Source organism: Martes martes, assembly GCF_963455335.1.
Source record: "Martes martes genome assembly, chromosome: 12".
In the NCBI taxonomy this organism is placed as follows: domain Eukaryota; kingdom Metazoa; phylum Chordata; class Mammalia; order Carnivora; family Mustelidae; genus Martes; species Martes martes.
The window spans coordinates 89,458,506-89,483,635 of NC_137900.1; the positions used below are offsets into that span (position 1 = coordinate 89,458,506).

General features: G+C 50.7%; 1 protein-coding gene across 12 annotated transcripts in view; it reads right to left on the bottom strand.

The window, feature by feature from the left end:
• Nucleotides 1-3,239: 3,239 nt before the first annotated feature.
• Nucleotides 3,240-25,130, bottom strand: part of KYAT1 (kynurenine aminotransferase 1) — a 33,903-nt gene continuing 12,012 nt past the window's right edge. For 3 of the 12 annotated variants that reach the window (XM_080819204.1, XM_080819203.1, XM_080819199.1), the window contains exons 2-14: nucleotides 15,066-15,278; nucleotides 13,016-13,074; nucleotides 10,175-10,322; nucleotides 7,861-8,010; nucleotides 7,704-7,790; nucleotides 7,334-7,462; nucleotides 5,533-5,653; nucleotides 5,104-5,180; nucleotides 4,877-4,966; nucleotides 4,580-4,766; nucleotides 4,427-4,506; nucleotides 3,851-3,937; nucleotides 3,240-3,747 (exon numbers count right to left, since the gene is read on the bottom strand). In XM_080819204.1, coding sequence (XP_080675330.1) covers nucleotides 3,682-3,747; nucleotides 3,851-3,937; nucleotides 4,427-4,506; nucleotides 4,580-4,766; nucleotides 4,877-4,966; nucleotides 5,104-5,180; nucleotides 5,533-5,653; nucleotides 7,334-7,462; nucleotides 7,704-7,790; nucleotides 7,861-8,010; nucleotides 10,175-10,322; nucleotides 13,016-13,074; nucleotides 15,066-15,161 — 1,377 coding nt within the window. In that variant the 5' untranslated portion in view covers nucleotides 15,162-15,278 and the 3' untranslated portion in view covers nucleotides 3,240-3,681. Of the gene's footprint in view, nucleotides 3,748-3,850; nucleotides 3,995-4,426; nucleotides 4,507-4,579; nucleotides 4,797-4,876; nucleotides 4,967-5,103; nucleotides 5,181-5,532; nucleotides 5,654-7,333; nucleotides 7,463-7,703; nucleotides 7,791-7,860; nucleotides 8,011-10,174; nucleotides 10,323-13,015; nucleotides 13,075-15,065; nucleotides 15,279-25,130 lie in introns of all 12 variants that reach the window. The other 9 variants (XM_080819201.1, XM_080819200.1, XM_080819196.1 and 6 more) reach the window with 6 other exon arrangements.

The following is a 25,130-nucleotide window of genomic DNA, read 5'->3' on the forward strand; positions in this document are numbered from 1 at the left end:
AACCCACTGAGCCACACAGGTGCCCCTATTTATTCACTTTTAATTATTTATTTTAAATAAGCTCTACACCCATGGTGGGGCTGAACCCACAATCCTGAAATCAAGAGTTACCGGCTCTACCAATGGAGCCTTAGAAAGGCACCCCCAGAAAGCACGTAGCCTTTTCACACACCCTTTCATTAAGCAATGTGCATTTCAGTTTCTTCCATGATTTCTCATGGCTTGATAGTTCATTTCTTTCCATTGCTCAATACTGTTTCATTGCAGGGATATGCCAAAGTTTGTTTATCCAGTCACCATTTGAAGGATATCTGATTGCTCCCAGTTATGAATAAAGCTGCTAGAAACACGTGCAGGGTTTTGCACGGACAGGAATTTTCAGCTCATTTGGGTCAATAGCTGGGAGCCTGATTGCTGGACTGGGGTGTTAAGACTGTGATGAGCTTTGTAAAACACGGCCAAACCAGCTTTGGAAGTGACTAGCCCATTTGCACTCCTGCCTGCCATTAATGAGCTAAGCTTCTCTTCTGTTAGTAAATCTGAGGGGCACCTGGGTGGCTCAGTCGGTTAAGCATCTTCCTTTGGCTCAGGTTATGATCTCAAGGTCTTGGGGTTGAGCCCCGGTCCCCTAGATCAGGCTCCCTGCTCAGAGGGGAGTCTGCTTCTCTCTCCCCCTCTGCCCCTCCCCCTCACACTTGCACGCGCTCTCTCTCTCAAATAAATGAAATCTTAAGATATATATATAATAAAAAGAATAAATAAATTTGAGTTAATATTTATTCAATCAATTTCTTTTTTTTAAATTTTATTTATTTATTTGACAGAGAGAGAGAGATCACAAGTAGGTAGAGAGGCAGGTGGGGGCGGGGGGGGGAAGCAGACTTCCCACTGAGCAGAGAGCCCAATGTGGGGCTTGATCCCACGACCCTGGGATCATGACCTGAGCCGAAGGCAGAGGCTTTAACCTGCTGAGCCACCCAGGCACCCCAAGAAAGAGCTATTGAGCAGGGCCTATTTTGAGGCCGGAACAGGGACACAGTGGTAAGCAAAAGCAGGTCCTGTTCTGGAGCTTACAACCAAAGAGAGACTGATTTCTTTCTTTCTTTTTAAATTTTTTAATTTAAAAATTATTTTCATTTTTCTATGTTTTTAAGTAAGCTCTAGGTCCAACATGGTGCCTGAACTCCACCCCAAGGTCAAGAGCTACGTGCTCTACCGACTGAGCCAGCCAGGTGCCCCAAGGAGAGATTAATTTCCAATTCAGTATATGTGATAATATTCTTGCGGGGGGGGTGTGCTTTCCCTAGCCTCTCCCTCCCCTCTCTGAATATGAAGGCAGATCATTTATGCACCTCAGGCAGATCTGCCCTCTCCTGCTGAGGTTACCCAGTCTCAGATCTGGAACTTCTGATGAGTCACGGATTTGAGTTATGGGCAGATTATAGATTGGTTCATGAGACACAGAACCTCTAGTGGGGGTGGTTTTACCCACGAAATCTATGGGTTTACACCGCAGGGACTTTCTTGCCATCGGGCTAAATGTCGTATGGCCAAGGGCCTCCAAGCCTGGGCCTCTGAGCTGGTATTTTGCTTCACAGCTTTGACTTTGAAACTGTGGGAGCAAGTACCAAGTCCTGGTTTAGAAGGGAAGGGAGGGTTCATAGCTCAGAGTGCCCTCCAACAGCAAATCTGACCCCAGGTTAGGGTGTCCTACACTTCAGTTCAATTCTGACCATTGGTGCAGATCCTAGAGGTTAAGGGCTCAGTCCCACCAGACCATCCCACCCCCCGCCCTGCCATTTCAAATGCCAGGATACTACAGATTGGGGCATTTCCAGCGTTCCCCTGGAGTTCAGTAATTCCATGAAATGATTCACAGCACTCAGGAAGGTACTGTACTCACATTTTCATTATAAAGGATACAACGCAGGAACAGCCCAATGGGAGAGATGCACAGAATAAGGTTTTGGGGGAGGAAGGTCCACGAACTTCTGTGCCCTCTCCTGATGCATCACCCTCCCCGTACATTGCTGTGTTCAACAACCCAGAAGCTCCCTGAGCCTCACGGATTCAGGGTTTTTTACGTGGGGTTTTATTCCATATGTACGATTGCTTAAATCATTGGCCGAGGGAAGTGACAACTCAATGTTCAATCCCTTTCCCCTCCATCGGGGCCTGCGGTTGGGACCGAAAGCTCTGACCCTCTACTGACATAGTCCAAGGGGCTTATTATGAGTACAAAAGACAGTCCTAGGGGCGCCTGGGTGGCTCAGTCTGCCCCTAAGCGTCTGCCAGGGGCTCAGCTCATGATCGCAGGGTCCTGGGATCGAGCCCCGGATTGGCTCCCTGCTCCACGGGGAGCCTGTTTCTCCCTCTCCCCACTCCCTGTTCATCTCTCTCTCTCTCTCTCTCAAGTAAATAAATAAAATCTTTAAAAAAGAAAAAAAAGAGACAAAAACAAAAGACAGTCCTATCTCTCAGCGAATTCCGAGGGTTTTAGGAGCTCTGTGCCAGCAACCAGGGACAAACACTAAATACACCCTATTATGTTGCGTGTTGCCATCAGCTCCCCCAATTAAAAGGTTCACAGGAGCAAACACATGGGCCTGCAATGTAAGGGCGACTTTGAGCCCCGAGCACCACCTTCCAAATGAATTCCGGAGTTACTGTTGCTTTCCAGAGAGACGCCCACCCCTGGGAACAAGGCTGCTTCTACCTTGGCGAGCCGGATGGCTTTGGGCAAGTCACATCCCCTCCAAAGTGGCTTCCCCGCCTGTAAAATGCAGACAGTAACGCCCATCTCAAAAGGTGTTTAACAAGGTGGTGGGCATCTTGGCCCTGGACACAGGGAGGTACACAATTACATGAGCTACCTAACCTTCTGCCTAAACTTCCTGACCCTCCTGGCCTGCGCTCTGACCCCCTGTGAGACAGGAGACTGTTCGTGTCTTCCCTTTCAGACACAAAGTGGAGGCCCCCACCTCCTGCACACACGCACAACGTGCTACAGTCACAACCCCCATCTGAGCCCTGGGTTGTAGGCCCGGTTTTACCACTAACCGTGACTTCGGACAAGACCCCAGTCCCTGCCCTGCTCCGGGCCTCAGTTTTACTCCACAAAACACATTTGTGCAAAGAGGGGCTGGGAATCTAAGTTTCACTGAGGTGCCTTCCGCTCTGCCCCTGTCCGCATCAGCCATCAGCACCACCGTGTGAAGCAGAAAAGCCACGAATAAGAGTGTAAATAACTTATAACTTTATTATGGATGAAAAGTACTGGCTTGAGGACTCGAGCCTAAAGGCCACTTCCCAAGGTTACCTAAGCAGATAAGGAAAGGAAGGGATGTCGGAGCCTGGGCTGGGGCCAGGGCAGGGCTGGGACTCAAGGCCAGGACACTGCTGGACTCTGTTCCCTTGAGTCCCAGACAAGAAGGGGACCCAAGACTCTGTGACCCGATCTAGGGAGGAGCAAGGAGAGGCCCGGGTCAGGTCCACCTTCCCGCCATGACAGGAGTACAGGTCCTGTGGGAAGCGCTCCAGAACCCACCAAGACCAAGAAGGAGGGCTCTTCCCTGGGGACATCCCGTGTCGCAGAGTAGGCAGCCCCAAGCTCTATCTACGCGTAGCCTGGGAGGGGCTGACAACCCGGCAAAGGGCAGGCGGGAACCAGGCGGGGCCACGTCAGGGCCGGAGCTCATCCTTCCACTTCTGCAGCTTCTCGTCCATGGCCTGGAGCGTGGACTCGTCCTGCACCAACACAGGTCAGTCCTACCCCTCCCTCCCCACAGCACCAGCGGGCCACAGGGAGCTGGCGGAGGTCCTCTCTCCCCTCCAACCCCCCGTCCTTTACCTTCACAAAACAGAAGCGGACATAGTGGTCAAATTGCTTCTGATGTGGGGTGCTGTAGAAGACGGAGACCGGGATGGCTGCCAAGCCCTAGGGAGGAGGAAGCCCACGTCTCAGAGCGTCCCCACAGCACGGCAGGCCCTGGCTCTGGGGGACAGAGAGCTTCCTGTCATGGGCTGGGGCAGGGACAGTTAGCTTGGGTGCAGCACCTCCCAGGGATGGGTCAAGGTCAGAGGAAAAGAATGGCAGAGCATGGTTCCCAGTCCCTCCCTGTGTAGAGAGGGGAGGTGAAGGCTGGGGGGGCGGCGGGGGTGGGGGGGGTGCCATGTGTTAGATCAGGGCAGACACAGAGAAGAAATCAACCTCAGTGTCAGAGCCCAGAGCCCACCCAGCTCAGCATTAATGCGCCAACCCCACACCCTACAGACAAGCCGGCCAAGGCCCGGAGAGCCCAGGGATGCCCCCCAGCCCGCACAGACAGAGATGCACCCTGGTCCTAGGGCTGATAGCAGAGGCTAGGCTGGACCGGGGTCCTGGCCTCTAATAGCGCCCACTGGGCCCTGGACGAGCCCAGCCCACCTTATTCCTGATCATCCACTTGACGAAGCGTCTGTCGTAGGGCTCATCTGCATCGCCTGGCAAGTCGGGCATCTGGGTCTCTGGGGGACAGAAGCCACACTGAGCCCCAGCGGCCTCTAGTCACCCCCTCCCGCCCTGGCCAGTCCTGCTCACTGAAGTCTGAGATGTCTGCGATGAGGAAGTAGCTGCCCTGGGGGACCACGGGCCTCAGGCCCACAGACTGCAGACTGCGAATCATGTGGTCCCGGTAGCGCTGCACGGCTTGCGGCAGCTGCACGAAGTAGCTGCTGGGTTGGCCAAAGTGCTGTTGCTCGTGCTGGAAGCTCTGGGCCACGGCGGCCTGCGGAGGGTGGGCGCGCACGGGGCGGGGCTGATCGGACTGGGGAGGTGGGCTGGCCCGGGCTCCGTGGCGCCCCTCTCCCCGCGGCCGGGTCCCCTGCCTCTCCTCACCTGGCCCTGCGTGGGGCAGTGATAGATAGTGTTCTGGTGGACGGTACGCAGGTGCTTCATGAGACTGTCCGGGCCCAGGGCCCAGCCCACCTGGACCGGGAACACAGGGAGGGGGTGAGGCCCTCTGGGGCCTGGCCACCCCCTTTCCTAATTCCCAGTGCAGCCTTGCCTGGCCCGGATATGGGGGGAGGCGGTACCCGACGGTACCCCCACCCTCGTCGACTCACCTTCCAGCCAGTGGCACTGAAGCTCTTGCCAGCGCTGCCAATGGTCAGGGTGCGCTCCCACATGCCAGGGAGGCTGGCTGCCCAAGGCCAAAGAGAGTCACTGCTCAGACGGGCGTGGGGGGGTGGTGGGAGTAGGGGGTGGGGTGGGGGGGTGGGGGGGTTTGTGGCCAGGCCCAAGGTGTGCACTCGGGCTCTGGGCACCCCCGCCCCTACTAGGTGCTAAACTATTTACGGGGCTCATCTGGGCTCATGTTCATGACTACCCCTGTGGGCAGTGCCATTGCATCCTCCTGCTCTCTGAGAGTCTAAGTCACTGCCCCAGGTCACATGGGCCCTAACCACGGGGCCTGTGTGGACTCCCAGATTGGGCTCAGGGCCCTGCCACCAATGTCCAGGGGAAGGGACGGGCCCCAGGTGGGCAGGGCTCACCGATGCTGATGTGCTGGTGACCATCGTAGACCAGCCACTGGTAGACCTCATCACTGATGCAGATCACGTCATGCTGCTGGCACAGGCTGGCCACCAGCTCCAGCTCGGCCTTGGAGAACACCTGTGGGGACCACCCCCAAACAGAGACACCTGCTCAGGGAGATGAACGGATACCACCGAGTTGGCTGCTAAGGGCTTTTCCATCCCATCCTATCAAATCCCTTGCAACACTGACCCTGGGAGGTCTGCTGCGAGTTAATAGAAAATATACACGTTGGTCTCTGCCCCCGGCCCCCAGGGTTCCTGGCACAGAGCTCCTACAACCCTTGTAAATGTCTTAGTGACAGGAGCACTAATATTGGGTCTTTGACCCCTGACAACAGGGCTCCTAAAGCCCTCGTAAATTCCTTAGTGAAAAGAGCACTAGAAGTGTTTTTTTGTTCTAACGAGGTGACGCTGGGTGGGCACCTGCGTAGCTCCAGCATCAGGGCTGGTCGCCAGAATGACCAAGCCATGATTAGAAGCTTGGAATTTCAGGGGCGCCTGGGTGGCTCAGTGGGTTAAAGCCTCTGCCTTTGGCTCAGGTCATGATCCCGGGATCCTGGGATTGAGCCCCATGTCCGGCTCTCTGCTCATCGGGGAGCCTGCTTCCCTTCCTCTCTCTCTGTCTGCCTCTCTGCCTGCTTGTGATCTCTGTCAAATAAATAAATAGAATCTTTAAAAAAAAAAGAAGCAGCTTGGAATTTCAGCCCTACCTGTATCCTACAGAGAGCAGAGGGGTTGGAAATGGAGTTGATAATAATTAATCATGGGGCGCCTGGGTAGCTCAGTTGGTTAAGGGTCTGCCTTCAGTTCAGGTCATGATGCCGGGGTCCTGGGATTGAGCCCCGCATTGGGCTCCGGCTCCCTGCTCAGCGGGGAGCCTGCTTTTCTTCTCCCTCTGCCCCTCCCCCGGATCATGCACTTGCTCTCTCTCTTAAATAAATAAAATCTTTAAAAAATTATAATGACTAATGATGCCTATGTGAGGAAGCCTCCATAAAATCCCAATAGTACAGGGTTCGGAGTGCTTCCAGACTGGTGAACACATCCATATACTGGGAGGGCAACACACCCAGGCCTCGGGATCCTCCCAGACTTCGTTCTGTGTATCTCTTCATCTGGCTATTGTCTCCTTTCTCATCTGTATCTTTCTCAACTCCTTAATAAACTAGTAAGTGGAAGTAAGCATTTCCCTGAGTTCTGAGAGCTGCGCCAGCAAATTAATAGAAACCGAAGAGGGTGTGGTGGGAACCTCAAATTTATAGCTGGGCTGGCATCTGAAGGGCGGGCAGCCTCGTGGGGCTTAGCCCTAACCTATGGGATCTGACGCTACCCCAGCTGGTGTTCTAGAACTGCCGGGTGTGGGGCCCCCCCACACCCGAGGTCAGAGCGTTGTAAGGGCAGTGGTCGTATGAGGGGAGAGACACCCAATTGGACAGCTGGATTTTCCTCTGCGTCAATTCTGTCATGTTCCCATTGGACACATGAGAAAATACTCCAAGAGGTGAGGTCACCATTCCCAGGGTCTCAGGGGTCACAGAGGTTCCCAGTCTGCTCCAGCAACCAGCACTTCTGCCTTCCAAGGGGATTCCCACCCCTGTCCCTGGGACCTTGGGGAGTCTCGGTCCTCAGAGCTCATTACAAGTTGCCTTCCCATTTCACAGGATGAAGAAACTGAGGCCCAATGCAGCAAATCAGTAACACAGCAGGGACCTGAACCCAGTCGGGAGGGGTTCCTGGAGGGTGGTCTCTCGGGTACCTTTCCCACGGGGTTGTTGGGTGTGTTGAGGATTAGGGCTTTGGTACGAGAGGTAAATTTGCTGGCCAGCTCTGTGGGGTCCAGTTGCCAGTTGCTGGCGGAATCCAGTTCCCCGTCCTGGGTGGGGCTCTATGAGAGGAGATGGAAGGGGGCAGCAATTAATTCCCTAGCCGACTTTCAGCTCCCGGGATTCGGCCCTCCTTCATGGGCATCTGTTTCCGCCCTCTCTCCTCTGGGACTCTGGACCACCCCCCCCCCCCATCCTGGAGAAACTGGCCTCCTTTCCTTCTTTCTTTCCCACCTCCCAGGGGCCAACACGACACACTCCTTGGATCCCTCTGCCTACCCACACCCTACCCAGCATCCTCACCGGCTTCAGGGTCACAAACACAGGGCGACCCCCTGCCATCAATGTCATGGGTTCGTAACAGTCAAAGAAAGGCTCCATGATGATGACCTGGCAAAAGGACCAGATTAGCTGGCCCCTTGGCCCTCATCCCTACCCAGCCCGAGCCTTGTGCACTCACCTCATCTCCTTCGTCCACCAGGGCCTGGAAGGCTGTGAACAGGGCTCCATAGGCACCCACAGTCACCAGCACGTTCTTGAGCGGGTCTATCTCCTGTCCCAGGAGCTTCCCAAAGAAACTTGCCAAGATCTTTGTCAGGGGTGGGTAACCCTGGCAGGACAGCAGCCGTCAGCCCGCCTGGCTCAGCCTGGGCCCACCCTCCTGCTCAGCTGCATCCAGGCAGTTCTAGCACTTTCCAGCCACAGGCCTGAGGCAAATTTGGCCTTTCATGTCCTCCACCAGCACTGGCCATCGAGCCTGTTCTGCACAGGCCCAACGCCCAGGGCTAGGATTTGGTGGAGAACCGGACAGAGTGTGTATTTTGTGGAGAACAGTCCAACGGAGCCCCATGGTGGTGGCAACTCAATGACTGAAGTCCTTCCTTCTCAGTTTAAGAAGCCCATTGTGCCATCGGCTCATCCCAAAAGCCTCGCAAGACACGTATTATTTGATCCCCACGATTGGATAGGTAGAGAAACGGAGACCCAGAGATAGGAAATGACGTGCTCAAGGTCATGCACAGTTGAGGAGCAGGAAGGGGACTTTATGGAAGCACCCCACTATGAGAGGAAGGTTGGATCCATACGCTTGTTTGCTGAGGACACTTATAAAGCACTCGAGGCTAAGCCAAAGGACTGAAACCCCAAGGTCTAGAACTTCACCAACTAATTCACTCAACCAGTCTGGACCATGTAAAAATTAAAAATTTCTGTCCGGCAAAATATACCAGGAGCAAAGTTAAAAGACAAAACATTGCAGACTAGGAGAAAGAGGTCAGGTATTTAATATATAAAGAGCTCTTGCAAAACAACAAGACAGAGATAGAGACCCAAACGAAGAAATGGAGTTGGTCATGAAAGAAAAAGGACCGATGCACAGTGCACATATGAAAAGGATAATAATTGAAGAAAAATAAAACCAACAATGAAATATTGCTCTAAGAATATGTCAGTATTAAAAAGATTGGAAATGCCCAAAGCTGGCAAGAGTAGGAGACCAGTGTGTTGGTGGGGATGTGAGTAGACCTTTTTGGAAGGCAGTTTGAAGACATCCATCACATCTTTAAATGCTTACACCCTTTGACTCTCTAGTTTGACTTCCAGGGATTTGTCTGAGAGAAAGGCTCACACATGTGTACAAAGATATACACACAGAAATATTCACTGTGTCATTGCTTATAAAAGTGAGATAGTCGGGGTGCCTGGGTGGCTCAGTGGGTTAAGCCTCTGTCTTCAGCTCAGGTCATGATCTCAGGGTCCTGGGATCGAGCCCCGCATCGGGCTCTCTGCTCAGCAGGGAGCCTGCTTCCTCCTCTCTCTCTCTGCCTGCCTCTCTGCCTACTTGTGATCTCTTGTCTGTCAAATAAATAAAATCTTTAAAAAAAATGTTAAAAAAAAAAGTGAGATAGTCAAACCAGCCCATCAGAATTTATAAGCACAGCTAGGCAAGGGAATACCATGTGGCCCTTAAAGAGAATGAGGCTATTCTGATGTGGAAAGTTGCCCATGACAAGCTGTTTAGTGAAATAAACAGGTTACAGAGCATTATAGTACGAGTCCGTTTGTGCTAAAAACCGCAAATCTCGTGTGTTAGGTATATGGGTGTGTGTGAGCGTGTGTGTTTACATAAGCACTTTAAAACGTTAAAAGTTTAAAAGTCTAAATGCTCAGCGAAGTAGCAAACTCTTGGTCATAGTTACCTCTGGGTGGCGGAACTGGACAAAACTCCCTCCAGGTAATTCTGAGGCATACCAAAGTTTAAGAAGCGTTCACTGTCTTACTAAACCAAGGACTGACAAATATTTACCCTATGACCTTTACAGAAGAGTCTAGATTTGGAGTCAGGTGGGTCAGCAGCTTGTCTTTCAAAATGCAGCTTACATGCCACCTCCTCCAGGAAGCCTTCTCTGGTCTCCCCAGATTTCATTCCCTTCTTCCTGCTCCCACAGCACCCCATCCTCCCCTATTACAGCATATCAAATACCTTTATTTTCTGCTTTTGTTTTGTTTTGTTTTTTGTCTGCTTTTCCTACTAGACCCTGAGCTCCCAGCTCATGGTTTTTTGTCTGTCTCTCCCCAAACCATGAGCGGTCCCAGGGCCCGGAACAGAGGAGACACTTGGTGAACAATGAACTACAGCCACACTGAATTCTCTGGGCTCTGCTCCAGAACGCTGATACCCATGTGGGCCTGATGTTCAGAAAGGCCTGACCCCTCCTCCCCAAGGGCCTCCTTGAGGCCTGCATCCCAGGGCCCCGGGAGAAGCTGAGACTCACAAATGCCTTGGTGTACTGGTTGAGCATGAAGTCACTGCTGAGGGCGAGCTGAAAGGCTTGAATGGCGAAGTCTGGGGGTGGGAAGTCGGGGAAGCCTTGGCCCAAGTTCACGACATCATACTCACTGGCCATTTTGCCAAACTCCACCCTGAGCAACAAACAGAGAGTTGACACCAGGCCACCTGGAACCTGGAGGTGAGCGGCTCTCTCCAGGACAGGATGAACAATGCACTGGGCTCATTCCAGAAAAACTGGGCAGTTAGCGTCTGCCCCAGCCTGAGATCTGTGTGAGGGTCAAAACTGGTCCCTGCTTCGGGATTGAGTGGGCCAAGCACTAGGCCAATCAGGAGTTCTATTTTTTTTTTTTTTTTGAAGTAGGCTCCACGCCCCTCTTGGAGCCCAGTGTGGGACTTGAACTCACAAACCCTGAGATCAAAACCTGAGCGGAGATGGGGAGCCTGATGCTCCCCTGAATGAGCCCCCAAGGCGGCCCTATCCTACCCATTCTTTAGAAAATTTTGTTGAGACTTCCTAAGTGGATTTCACGAAATACAGTTTGAAATATGTGCTCAAGGGGCGCCTGGATGGCTCAGTGGGTTAAAGCCTCTGCCTTCTGCTCAGGTCATGATCCCAGGGTCCTGGGATTGAGTCCCGCATCAGGCTCCCTGCTGAGCGGGAAGCCTGCTCCTCCCTCTCACACTCCCCTTGCTTGTGTTCCCTCTCTCGCGGTCTCTCTCTGTCAAATAAATAAAATCTTAAAAAAAAAAAAGAAAGAAAGAAATGCTCAATAAAAACCTTCCCATACGCGTGATGCATGTCCTATTCCCGAGTCACAGTGGGGATGGAGACGCTGAGGCTCGTAGTGATTTGCCCGAGGACTCCCTGTTCGTGCACGGCCCAGCCAGCCTTTGTTTCTACATCGGCTCCAAGCAAAGTTTATGCTCTAGACCATTTGCCTGGACGGACTGGAGTCCCACCAGCCTCCACCATCTGCCATTTCTGGCCCCTGCTGGTGGTCACCTCCTCAGGGAAACAGAGAGGCTGAGAGGCTGCATGAGGAGGCCGGTGTGTGGTTGCAGACTGGCTGGCGGGCAGAGGAGTCAGCCTTGGCTGCATTGAATTTGCATGACAATAAATATTGTTCCATCTAAAACTGTCATTTTCTCCCCAGAGCCCCGTTAATACTTCTGAAGTTGCTGACGCTCAGAGAGGCTAGTGACCTGCCCAGAGTCACACAGCACCTGAGGGCAGAGCTGAGATGCAAAATTGGGTGGCGGATGTTCCGTGGTAATCGAGACAAGGAAACTAAGCTCAACTAAGCCCTGCAGAGACCAGCTGCCCTCTAGGTTGGGTTCTGAACCTCTCAGGCCACCACTCTGGGGTTAGCAGGAACCTCAGGCCGTTTTTTGTCCAGACTCGCATGACCCTCATCCCTCTGGCACCCCCCCCACCCCGTCCTCTACATTCTCCCGAGGCCTGCTTCTGCTCTGCCCTGCCTTTGCCACGAGACTTGGCCTCAACCTCCTCTTCTGTATAACGGGGTGTTGGGTTCAAAAGACTGCAGGGTCTGCGAGTCAGGAAAGCGTCTTGCTGCCTCTCCCAGCCTGTCTCCTAATCCCAGTTGGACTCTACCTTATCTGCAAAGGCCCATGAGGCTGCCCAGCCTCCCTCACAGACAGGACAGAAGGTGGCACGACCGAGGGGGGCAGTCAGACATTAGAGGGGTTTTGGGTCTGGCTCCTCTGTCCCAAACACCATGGAGTATCAGGCAGAGGATCTCTGCAAATCACAAAGTGTTGTACATGGAGGTGGGGGGGGGGCGCAGAGGGGGTGTTGAAAGAAAAAAATGGCTGGGGGGGGGGGCTCCTGGGTGGCTCAGTCGGTTGAGCGTCCAACTCCTGATTTCGGCTCAGGTTCTGCTCCCTGGGTCGTGAGACTGAGCCCTGAGTTGTGCTCTGTGCTGGACAAGGAGCCTGCCTAGGAGTCTCTTTCCCTCTGCCCCGCCCCCTCTGGCGTGAGCACACCTGCTCTCTCTCAAGGAAAGAAAGAAAGAAAGAAAGGAGAAAAAAGTGCTCCCATATTTTATAAAAACAACAGCCAACAACTTTTTTTGAAAGTACAGGGATGTCGGGGGCGTGGCTGGCTCCGTGGGTAGAGCGTGTGACTCTGGATCTTCTGAGTCTGCGCCTCTGTGCTGCTGGCCAAAGGTGGGGGTGGGGGCGGTTAGGAAAACTCCCTGCATTTTTCTTACACACCTTCTTACTTCATCCATTGTATTACTAGTAACCACGGGCACACGCGTCTTTCAAATTTAGAACAAGTCAACAGAGAAAAGAAATTAACCTCAGCTCATGTCCAGTGCAGAGCTGCCTGTATTTTACGTTCTTACTTAGTTTATTTTACTCTGTACTAAGTGGGAAGTAAAATCCCTGGAAAGCCCCAAGCCTGATTGCTTCATACAGCATTTCATTCATTTCATTTCATACGTTGATATAGCATTTCATACAGCGTTTCGCCTTATCCTCCCAAGACCCTTCAAGGTAGATGTAATTAACTCCATTTTGCCGCTGGGGAGCTGAGGTTCAGAGCAGGTGTCACTGCCCACTCCCCCCCCCCCCACCCCGCGCCCCAGCCAAGAGCGAGGTGAAGTTGAGATTGGAACCCAAGCCCGCGGGTACCAGTCTCACCTCTCCCAGGCTGTGGCTGCAAACCTCAGTCCCAGCACGGTGGCCGTCCTGGGTACCCCCGAGTTAAGGCAGACCCAGACCTCCCCCCCAGCCCTGTCCCACCCTCACGCCCGAGAGGGGACCCCACACGCTTCCCCAGCCCTGCGGAGCTCACCATGGGTTGTGGTCAATCCCGTCCAGCCGACGAGCCTGGAGGCGCTTGGCCATGGCGAACTGAAGACAGAGCGAGCAGAAGGTCAGAGCGGTGGAGATGGGCTTTTTTCCGACCACAGCCCCCGCCCCCTTGAGGCAGAGGTACAGATCAGCACTCCCCGGGAGCGCAGGCGGGGCTCCGGGAGCCCGCCTCTGGGCCTGGCTCCGCCCCATTCCGGCGGCCCCGCCCCCACCAGCCCCACCCACCAGCCCCGGCTCCGACCAGATTCAGACTAGATTCGGACCAGTCAGGCAGGCTGAGGAGGAGGAAGGGCAGCAGGGAGGGGGAGGAAGGCAACCCCGTGGCCAACGTGCAGCCTGCGTTTAGGACGGCTGCTTCCTTTTAGGACAGCCGTGCTGAACTCAGAACAACCTGGCTGGGCCCATTTTATAGATGAGAAAAATCACATTTTTTAAAAATAATTTTTTGGGGCGCCTGGTGGCTCAGTTAAGTGTCTGCCTTTGGCTTGGGTCATGATCCCAGGGTCTTGGGATCGAGCCCCTCATCGGGCTCCCTGCTTGGCGGGAAGCCTCCTTCTGCCTCCCGCACTTCCCCTGCTTGTGTTCCCTCTCTCGCTATCGTTCTGTCAAATAAATAAATAAAATCTTTGAAAAAATAATTTTTTTAAAGTAAACGTTATGCCCCCACATGGGGCTCCAACTCACGACCCTGAGATCAAGAGTCTCATGGTCCTCCGACCGAACCGGCCAGGTGCCCAAGAAAAATCATGTTTTAGAAGAATATTTATCAATGTGATGTGCTGACATCAATAAAATGGGCTACAAAACAGTATGTACAGTATGATTATGTTTTGTAAAAAAATATACTCTACTACGTATTTGTATACACGTACATTTTTCTATGACCATATAGCAGTAGACGAAAAAAAAAGTTTGGAAGATAAATACATCAAAATGTTAACAAAGATTCTCTCTGAGTGGTGGAATTATAGGTGATTTAACTACATGTGTGTGCTTTTCTTTCTTTCTTTCAAGTTTATGTATTTAAGTAATGTCTACACCCAAGGTGGGGCTTGAACTCATAACCCTGAGATCAAGAGTTGCATGCTCTTCCAGCTGAGCCAGCCAGGCACCCCATGTGTGTATTTTTCTATGGTTCCATTTTTTTTGTATGGAGATCACACCATATGGGATTGATTCTGATATGTGCTTTTTTTTTCCCCCTTGCACATTCTCTGAATTCAAACGTATCTCAGAATCTCCAGCATGAGTCTGATTGGCAATTCCTGCCCCCTTTACTAGCCCATACAGTAACGGCGTATCATTGATGGGATCATGGTTTCAGTGCTATAAGGAATTACTGTTGAATTGGGGATACATCATATTTGAGAAGATAGAGGGGCGCCTGGCTGGCTCAGTCAGTAGAACATGTGACTCTAATCTCGGGGTTGTGAGTTCAAGCCCCATGTTGGGTGTAGAGATTACTTAAAAATAAAATCTTAAAAATACATACAATGAAGATGAGGTTGGGGGGGAGGTGAGGGTGCATGTTGGGGCGAGGGAAGTTTGAGAAGGTTGGGGTGGGGTAACGGGTACCGGGGTACAGAGGCACAGAGAGAGAGAGAACAAAAGAGGTGAATGAGAATAAGAAGGAAGTAAATATAATGCAAGCACAGAAACTTGGGGGAACTCAAAGGAGTGACCCTCAAGTATGACACACAGTAATTGCATTAAGTGAGAGAACAGTGCCTGTTTTTGGACTTATGTATAATGTACTCCTCAGCCAATGTCTACTGAGCACCTACTGTATACTGAACACTGGGCTGGGCTTAGGGGATGAAGGGCAGGCAGCACAGCTCCATGCAGACCATTCAGATGCAGAGCTACAAGTTCAAGGTTAGAGGAAAGAGCAAGGGAGGGGCCCCCTCCAGGCTACAGTCAAGGAAGGTGTCCTGAAAGAGGGGCGTCATGCACAGCTTTGAAGCCGGGACCATGCCAGATCTTCGGGGCTCTGGGCTGGGCAGCAAAACATGTGGGACTAGAGCACTTACAGTCTGGTGCATGCACCGAGTGAGAGAAGTTCCAGCCTTCTTTCTCTGGAAGAGCCCAGCCAGGTGCAAATAGATGGCAGCCACATTCCTGAACATGCCTCCCAGGGCCTTGGGACACTGGTGACTTCTCCTCCAGAGGCAGAGAAGAGGGAGGAGAACACTCTGGCCAAAAAATGGCTCCGAGGCTAGGGTATGGATCCCACACACACAGCTCTAACAATAACAACAACAACAGCAACAATAAGAGCTAATATTTATTGACTGGTCACTGTGTGCCAGGCATGGCAACAAGTGCTTTCTTGCATGATTATCCCTCACATCTACAACCCCCTGACCCCCAGCAACCAGAGGGACCCTTTCAAAATGTAAATTACCTCTAACAGAAGAAAAAAAAAAAAGATCCAGGTGAAGATCATGGATGACCCCTAACACCACAGGGAGAGTCGATCCCACATTATGTTCTGAGTCTGGAAACACACACACCTCCTGCAAATTACCTCCGTGCTAAAACCAAATCTAGATCAGATCATGCCACTGGGTTACTAAAACACAAGGGACAGAAGAATATGTTAAATGATACCATGGAGAGGTGATCCACAAATGACTTTGTTTCTTCAACAAATAAAGTGCAGGAGGAAAAAGGTCCAGGGCAGGATAGATGAAAAGAAACTTACATTTAAAAAATGAATGCAAAAAAAAAAAAAAAAAGCCTTGAAAAGGAAGAAAAACGTTGGAGGGCTTAATGCACAATTTAAAAGCTCACAAGAACCAAGAAAGGATGGTATTAGCATAAGGACAGACATATAAGTCAATGGAATCAAAGTGAGAGTCCAGAAATAAGACTCTCCCATGGTCAGTGGTCATATGGTCACTTGCCATATGACAAGAGTGCAAAGAAAATTCAATGTGGAAAGAACAGTCTTTCAACAAATGGTGCTTGGACAAGGATATTCACAGGCAGAAGAGTGAATGTGTACCCCTACCTCACACCATACACAAAACTAACACATTGTAGATCATGGATCTAAACACAAGAGCTAAAGCTATAAAACTCCCAGAAGAAAACAGGAGCCTGTCTTTGTGATCTTGAGTTAGAAGACGGTTTTGTAGTTATGACACCAAAAGCATGGGCAACAAAAGAAAAAACAGATACAAGGGACTTTACCTGAATCAAAAACTTCCGTGCCTCAAAGGATACCATCAACAGAGTGAAAAGATAAAAGTATGGGGGTAAGTATTTGCAAATCATGAATCTGATTTTCTCCAAGGAAGATTACACAAATGGCTAATAGGCACATGAAAAGATGTTCAGCATCCTTAGTCACTGGGCAAATGGCCACTTCGTACTCACTAGAATGACTACAGCAAATATTGGGGGTAATTACAAGTGTTTCAAGGATATATAAAGCTTATCAGCTAGCGACTTACATGGCAAAACACATTCTCTTTATTTTTATTCTTTAGAGATTTTACTTATTTATTTGAGAGAGGGAGAGAGAGCATGAGTGATGGGTGGGAGGGGCAGAGGGAGAGGGACAAGCAGGCTCCTCACGGAGCCTTGAGCCTGACCCCAGGACCTGGAGATCATGACCTGAACTGAAGTCAGATGCCTAACCGACTGAGCCACCCAGGCGCCCCGCAAATTCTCTGGAAAGTAGGAACAAAATTCAAAGAAATCTCTATCACCACTTCCTTTCACCACTGTGTTGGAAGTCCCAGCTGGTGGGACAAGAAAAGGAAATTACATGTAAAAGACCCGAAAGAAATAATATCCCACTATTTGCAAGGGGATACAGTTAACTACACACCATAATTCAAATATACAAACTGGTAAAATTAACGAACGCTCAGCAAGGTGGCTGCATTTAAGATCAAAATGGGAAAATAAATGGCACTGCCAACCCTTCCCCAAAACGCTGTCTTTCTCTTTCTTTGGCCCTACGGCCTGCAGGTGCATTAAATACCCTTGGGCACCAGGAAAACACACACCCAAAAGACAAACACACAAGTCAGAGGATTGCAAATGTCTAAAGATGCTTTAAGGATGTTGAGAAACTGAAAGCCTGGTACATTGCTTCTGGGAATGTAAGTGGTGTAGCTGTTACGCAAAATGGTCTGGCAGGTCCTCCAAATAATAAACATAGAACTACTTAAGATAAGATCCAGCAACTCCATTCCTAGGTAGGTAACCCAGAGGAGTGAAAACATGTGCTCACACAAAGACTTGTATGTGCATGTTTATACCAGCATTATAGAGTGGTAGCAACCTGAGTGTCCGCTACAGGCTGGTAATAAAATGTGGTAGATCCATGGGATGGAAAATCATTTGGCAATAAAGGGGGAGGAGGTTCTGACACCTGCTGCAACATGGGTGAGCTTTGACAGCATGGTACTGAGTAAAAGAAGCCACTCACAAAAGATCACACGTTATATGATTCCATTTATACTAAGCAGGCAAGGCTCTCGAGATAGAGAGTAGATCGGTGGATTGCCTTGGGCCGGGGGTGGGAGGGTGGGGTCGGGAATGCGGACAGACTGCTACGGTTACTGGGTATCATTTCGGCCTAATGAAAATGTTCTGAAGTTAGACGGTGGTGTGGCCATGCTAAAAACCAGTGAATGGTATACTTGGAACGGTTGAATTATATGGTATGTGCATATCATTATATCTCAATAAAATGGTTTTTTTTTAAATCATCAAGGTTAGGGGTGCCTGGCTGGCTCAGTTGATAGAACGTGCAACTCTTGATCTTCGGATCATAGGTTTGAGCCCTACGTTGGGTGTAGAGATTACTTAAAAATACAAAATCTTTAGGGATGCTTGCACAGCTCAGTCAGATAGGTGTCTGACTTTTTTTTTTTTTTAAGATTTTATTTATTCATTTGAGAGAGAGAGAGAGAGAGAGCCTGACATGGGGTTCGATCCCAGGACCTGGAGGACATGACACGAGCCGGAGGCAGACACCCAACCATCTGAGCCACCCAGGTGCCCCACCCCCCACTTTTTTCAGTTGTCTGACTCTTGATCTCAGTTCAGGTCTTGATCTCAGGGTTGTGAGCTCATGCCCAGCACAGAGCCTACTTAAAAAAAAATAATAAGAATAATAAATAAAACAAATAAATAACCTTGTAAAAAATAAAAATAAAGTAAAATAAAATAAAAATCACTAAGGTTTTTTTTTTTTTTTTTTTTTAAAGGCAGTATCCTTGTGGTGGCCACAACAATATGTGTCTCTGCCAGGAGCCTAACTGACTGAGGAAACGGTGAGGGCTCCATCCCGAGTCCTCAGTGCTGAGTCTGTACCTCCATGTGCTTCCTTGGCTGTTCCTTCCAGTGTCTGGAAGACAGCGAGGCCGACTGTCGCTGGGAGATGGGGCACTTCCAAGGACTCCCACTGGTTTCGATGAAATTTTCTTTTTTAAAAAAAATTTTTATTTATTTTTAAAGATTTTCTGTACTTATTTGTGAGACGGGGGTGGGGGGTGGGTAGGAAGAGGCAGAGGGAGAAGCAGACTCCTCACTGAGCAGGGAGCCTGATGCAGGCAGGGCTCGATCTCAGGACCTTGGGATCATGACCTGAGCTGAAGGCAGACGCTTAACTGACTGAGCCACCCAGGTGCCCTTGCTGAAATTTTCTGAGAATTGCGCTGCCGTCTGAGACTTTTCCTTCTAGCCTTCCTTCCTTCCATCTCTCTTCCAGGGGAGTCAGAACACAGCACTGAAAAAGAGGTGAGGGTTTGGGGACCTTGGGGGCTGGGGGGGGTGCTGTCAAAGAGACCCAGCAAGCAAATGCAACATATGACCCTCAACTGGAACCGGGATTGGTGACAAGAACAGTGAAAAGTTCCTAAAGGGTATCTGTGGCATGGCTGTGCCATATCTGAATATGGCCCGTCCATCGGAGGGCATGACAGGTCAATTTCTTTGAGGGCGATAACGTGGGGTGTTCACATGGGGGGATGGCATTCTTAGGAGGCATGTGAAGTATTTAGGAGTGAAGGGCCGGGATGTCTGCAACTTGCTTTCAAAAGATTCAGAGGGGAGCCAGGGTGGCTCAGATGGTTAAGCTTCTGCCTTTGGCTCAGATTGTGATCTCCAGGTCCTGGGATGGAGCCCCACGTAGGGAATCTCAGCGGGGAATCTGCTTCTCCCTCTGCCTCTCCCTCCTGCTTGTGCTCTCTCTCTCTCAAATGAATAAATAAAGTCTTTGAAAAAAATAACAATAAGCACTTATTATCTTAAAGTTGCTTTGGTCAGAACATATCTACTAAAAAAGAAAAGATTCAGCAAAGACATTCAGAAACAAGGGCAGGGCAGAGAGAGGCGTTCGCAAATGCCATTGGTCCACGCGAGCGAGGGCTGAATGTGGGCGCTAGGCAGACATGTGGCCACTGCACGGTTCCTTCTCCTTTTCTGTAGGTCCGACTTGGTCAAAACAGAAGACTGAGAGGCAAAGGAGACCCCCAAATGCAGTGCGTGTGATGAGGGAACCGAAGGCAAGGTGAGGACAAAGCAGAAGCTGACACCCCACAACCACCCCCTCCCCCCACGGGATATATGGGACATTCCTCAGATGTTCTGGGCTGCCCTAAAGGCAAAACAAACAGTTAACTCATGAGATCACAATCCTGCAGGACCTGAATCTCCCTCAGTTTACAAATGTCCTGGTGATTTACAAGGAAGAAGCTTTCTTATCAAAAGCCTGACTTCCAGAGACCCGTAACTCAGTTTCCCGAAGCCCTAACACCACCGTCCCCTCCATAAAATTGAGGGAGGCTAAGGCAGAAGGAAAGGTCAATGAAATAGAATTTCTTTTAAACCTGCAGCTCATTGACAAGGACGTGTGATAGGAGGAAGCTCCCAAATGTCTTACTCTTAATGCCTTACTAGAAGGAAAACCAACTTTGACAAATACCAAAGCCTCTGGGATCCTGTGTGTCTTCTTTGATACATGAAAGTTCTTTCTCGAAACCTCCCTTTTTGTTTTTGTTTTTGTTTTTAAAGATTTTATTTATTTATTTGACAGATCACAAGTAGGCAGAGAGGCAGGCAGAGAGAGAGGGGGAAGCAGGCTCCCCACTGAGCAGAGAGCCCGATGTGGGGCTCGATTCCAGGACCCTGAGATCATGACCTGAGCTGAAGGCAGAGGCTTTAACCCACTGAGCCACCCAGGTGCCCCTCGAAACCTCCCTTTTTCCTTACCTCCCCCAAGCCGCATAGTCTATAACCAGCCGCCCCTCACAACCCCGGGGCAGCAGTTTTTCCTGCCCATGGGTCCTGTCCCCGTGCTTTAATAAAATGACCTTTTTGCACCAAAGACATCTCAAGAATTCTTTCCCGGTCGTCGGTTCCAGACTCGACCCCGCTGAACCTCATCTATTACTCATTCTAGAACCACATCACATGGGCATCTGATGGGATTGTGATCCACAAAACCCCAGGCTCTAAATGGTGCCCCCTACCATCCTGGCCCCCTCCCCCGCGGGGCAAGCACTCAAGAAAAACGCACCAAGGTGTTTATTCCTTATCAATCTCTTAGGGAATGTCTGGAAAATCTGGTAACTGATTGAGCAAGCGGGGTTACGGGAAAGGGAAGAACAGGCTGAACGGGACCTCTTTGACCCGAGGATGCAGGGCTCAGAGCCAGAGATAGAGACAGAGAGAGACAGAAGGCTCACCCTGGGGGTTGCATGTGGAGAAGACCCCACCTCTGTCTGCGGGGTGGGTGTGGAGGGGGGTGAACCAGAGAGAAAGAGGCTGCTTGGTTTTGAGCTAGTCACTTCAGGTTCCCCAGGTAATGGGGCTGCAGCATCCTTGAGACCCTACACTGCCCCCACCCCTCGCCCCCGCCAAGCTTGACTACTTAGGACTAGTTAGTTCTCATTTCAGGTTCAAATCCGTGCCAGGCAGGAAAGGCTGGGTAGATCATACCATCCTTAGGCACGGTCACTCAAGGGTGGTCCTCGGGGAGCGGGCTGTGGGGCCTGGGTGGGAACGCCCCCCAGCAAAGCTTCATCAGACTTGCAAATATCTAGACATCTGCTGTGTGGGCTCCATTGAGGGTCCCCAAATGTTAGGGGTGCGTCTGAGGGACAAATGTGAACATCGACTGGGTAATGTACGATATGAAGAAATCAGTAATTTATTGGCTGTGCTAATGGTATCAGGGATTTCTTTCTTTCCTTGTAACAGTCCTTATATTTCAGAAACGTCTCTCTTTTTTAAGATTTTATATTTTTATTTTTTTTTAAGATTTTATTTATTTGTTTGACAGAGAGAGACACAGTGAGAGACGGAACACAAGCAAGGGGAGTGGGAGAGGGGGAAGCAGGCTTCCCGCTGAGCAGGGAGCCCGATGGGGGACTCGATCCCAGGAACCGGAGATCATAACCTGAGCTGAAGGCAGACGCTTAACCAACTGAGCCACCCAGGCGCCTTAGAGATGTCTCTCGAAGTACTGACAACATAATATCTGGGATTTGCTTCAAAATAATCCAAAATGATCCAGATGGTGGAAGTAGGAAGCAGATAGGGGAACAGAGGGAGTAAGTCAGGCCATGGGTGAGACAGGGCGGGTCAGCACACTCTACTCTACTTTTGTATGTATTTCGAAAGTTCCACACACCTGAGGTGGGAAGTCACAACCACAACATGGAAGGAGCCTGGACCTGTGATAATCGGGAACCATCGGTGATCTCTGGACTTGGGGGCAGAGGATAGATCTTGTTCAAGATGCTGTGATTTTGTTTTCTTTTTCACTAACGGGAAATGAGGCCTGATGGCTAAACCCTCATCAGTGCCCTCAGCCGCAGGAGCTCAGCAGAGACTGAGTAGCTGCGGTGAGGGAACGCATGCCAGGGGGGCTGTGGGGTCTCAGTGAGAGGCTGTTGGAACTTATTATGGAATTTGGACTTCGGCGAAGTAATTTGGGGGAGGGTCCAGGGAAGCTAGATCACTTTATGGTTGGATATCACAATAATCTTTTTTTTAAAAGGTTTTATTTATTAATTTATTTGAGAGAGAGTGTGCATGAGCGAGGGGAGGGGCAGAGGGAGAGGGACAAGCAGACTCCCCGCTGAGCTCAGAGCCACAGGCAGGGCTCAGTCTTAGGACCCGGAGATCGTGACCTTAACCTTAATCAAGAGTTGGACGCTTCACTGACTGAGCCACCCAGGCGCCCCCCAATAATCATATTTATAGGGAGGCAGGTTCAAGCGAGGGTGGCTATACTTGGAGAAGCAGCCACCCAGGTGTGCCAGGAGAGGCGGGCGCTGGGTTTCCCGTGGCTTCGACAACGTTCATGTCCGTTTGTGTTCGGACGTGATTGCAGAGTGTTGTGTTTTTTTCTTCTGGATTTCTTATGGTCGCAGCGTGGCCTTGTCTGATACTGGTGTTCTGTGCAGTTGTGTTCAACACGACACAAGTCCTATCTGTGGGTGTCAGGCCAGCTCCTGGATTCTAGAGGCTGCTTTTCTCTTCCTAAATCCTCCTACTAAGAATAAAATCCAAAGTTTTTACCATGTACTAGAGGGCCCCGTGAAATCAGCTGTGAGGCCACCTGTCCCAGCCATTTCCTGTCACTGTCCCTTTCGCTTGCTGTCCACCCCCGGCCATACTTGCCACTCCCGTCTGCCTGTTAGTTGTGGCCCTATATCCACTCTCCTTCTAGAGCAGCGTCTGCAAACTTTTTCTGTACTGGGCCACAGTATATACTGTGGGCTTTGCAGGACCTACAGTGTCTGTCACAGCTCCTCAGCTGTGGCAGGGGGAGTCTGCTTCTCCCTCTCCCTCTGCCCCACTCCCCTGCTCATGCTTCCTCTTGCCCTCTTTCTCCTAAAAAAAAAAAAAAAAAAAAATCTTAACAAAAAATCAAGCTGTATTAACAAACCCTGGTGGCAGACCAGGGTTGGACTGTGGACCCTCCTAGCGTCTTGAACTCTCAGACATGTCCACGCTGGGCCTCCAGCAATTTGTCCATTATGTTTAAGTTTTCGTCCCCTGGAATTGGTCCACGTGGAGGTCTCTGCTCCCCTAAGTCACGATTGTCTGTATCTGGTGGTTTGTCTAATTTTGGAGGCAATGGTTTGCCCCGTGACTTCCTTTCTCAAATGGGCCCAAGGTGGTGATTTTTCGATTTGGCCAGCTTTCTGCTTGTGAGGATGGACGGATGACTTCCAAGCTCCTTATGCACAGGACTGGAAACCGGAAGTCCAGTGAAACCCGCCTGTTCACGGAATTTCATCACTACCCATGGAATGCTCTAACTTCATTACAAAAGAGAAATAAACGAAAATAATTCATAACGCAATAGTCAGGCTTGCCCACTCTAGAAGATTCCATGAAGTAGATAGCTGCTTGTGCCTTTTTGTAAGAAGTAAGTTCAGCCTGATCAGGGCAGCTACCCAGCTAGTCCCTCCTTAACCCTGATGCAGCCCAGCCTCTTCCCCTGGGGTCTTTCAAAGCATCTCAGAGCACTGACAGTCATCCATTCTGTCCAAAGATGGGGCACCGCCTCCCTCCGTTCTTCAATCATCAGCTTCTCCAGAGCATCTTCTGGGGCCTGGCCCTGGCCTGGGGCTGAGACTACAGTAGGGACCAGGAGCTGTTGGCAGGGGTAGGAGGGAGGAGAAGAGATCCCCCCAAGCACTGTGTCCTTCATTCATCCTGCAAGTATTTCCTCATAAGTACAAAGACATGTTATGGTTTGAACTGTGTCCTCCAAAAGTGTATGTTGAAGACCCCCGGCATCTGTGAGTGGAAATTGGGTCTTTGTAGATGTGATCTACGTAGAATACGGTCATACTGGATTCGAGGGGACCTTACTCCAGGATGACTGGTGTCCTTCGAGGAAGGGAGAAGAGACACAGACACACAAGCAAAAGGCGATGGGAAGACAGAGGCAGAGATGGGGGTTGGGGAGGTGTCTGCAGGCCACGGAGCTCCACGGATTGTCGGCAACACCACAAGCTAAGAGAAAACCATGGGACAGATTAACCTCTAGAGGCTTCGAGAAAGCATGACCCTGCTGACACCTTGATTTGGGATCTCTAGTCTCCAGAGCAGTGAAAGAAAAACTTTTGTGTAAAACCACCCAGCTTGGTGGGACTTCGGGCTGGCAGCTCCTGGAAACTAACGCAATGGGACACCAGAGGGCGCTCCAGGCACGGGCTGGGGGAACCCGGGAGTTTGGGAGGGCTCCCTGGAGGAAGTGGCATTAGCACAAAGCCCCAAAGCAGGGAAAGTGAGTCTGGTGGAGAGGGCGGTGCAAAGGCCCGGGAGTGGAGGAGGGCTGGGAGATGTCGGGGGCTGAGAAGTCGTCTGGCCAGAGTTGATGCTCTAGTTTCTCAAAACTGAGTCACTTCCCAGGGGAACCCTGCAGGAAGTACTCCCTGGCGGCTGTGGCTAAAAACCAGAGCTTGGAGCAACAAAAGGTAGTGTAATTATTATCTGAGGAAGGACATTCCACAGGGTGTCATATGGGGGGGGAGGCGTCAGTGTGCCTCAGCCTCAATCAGCCAGGGGACATGAAGTCCATGGTCAGGTCTGAGTGTAGTGCTGGTCACAGAAGGCACCTTCTGCCTGTTGCAATGTTCTAGGGGGACCGGCTGTCCTGCTTGCTCAGGATTAAGGGGTTTCTCGGGACCGGGACCATCCTGGGCACATGGGGACGGTTGGTCTCCCTGCCGAATACAGGGATGGCTGCCCTGTTCTGGGCCCGGTGTCCTGCTGACTCCTCCAGAGAGACCCTACTCTGTCTCCTGACCAAAGTCTCTGGATGTCCAGCAGAAAGATCCTCTCTCTGACACCCTCGCCCACATCATTCCACATCTATGAATTCTATCCTTTCTCCTAAAGTGACAGTACCCCCTCTGCCCTAAATTATACCTCTATCATCTCACTGGATTCCAGTGGTGGGACTAATATTAACATAATAAGCAATCAGCTCTAATCTCCCGAGCGCTTACTTTGTACCAGGCACTGCGCTAACTGGTGACTCCCTATGTCATCGGACCCTTTTAACAGCCCTGGAAAACAGGTACTTTCCTCACCTCCATTAATAGGCA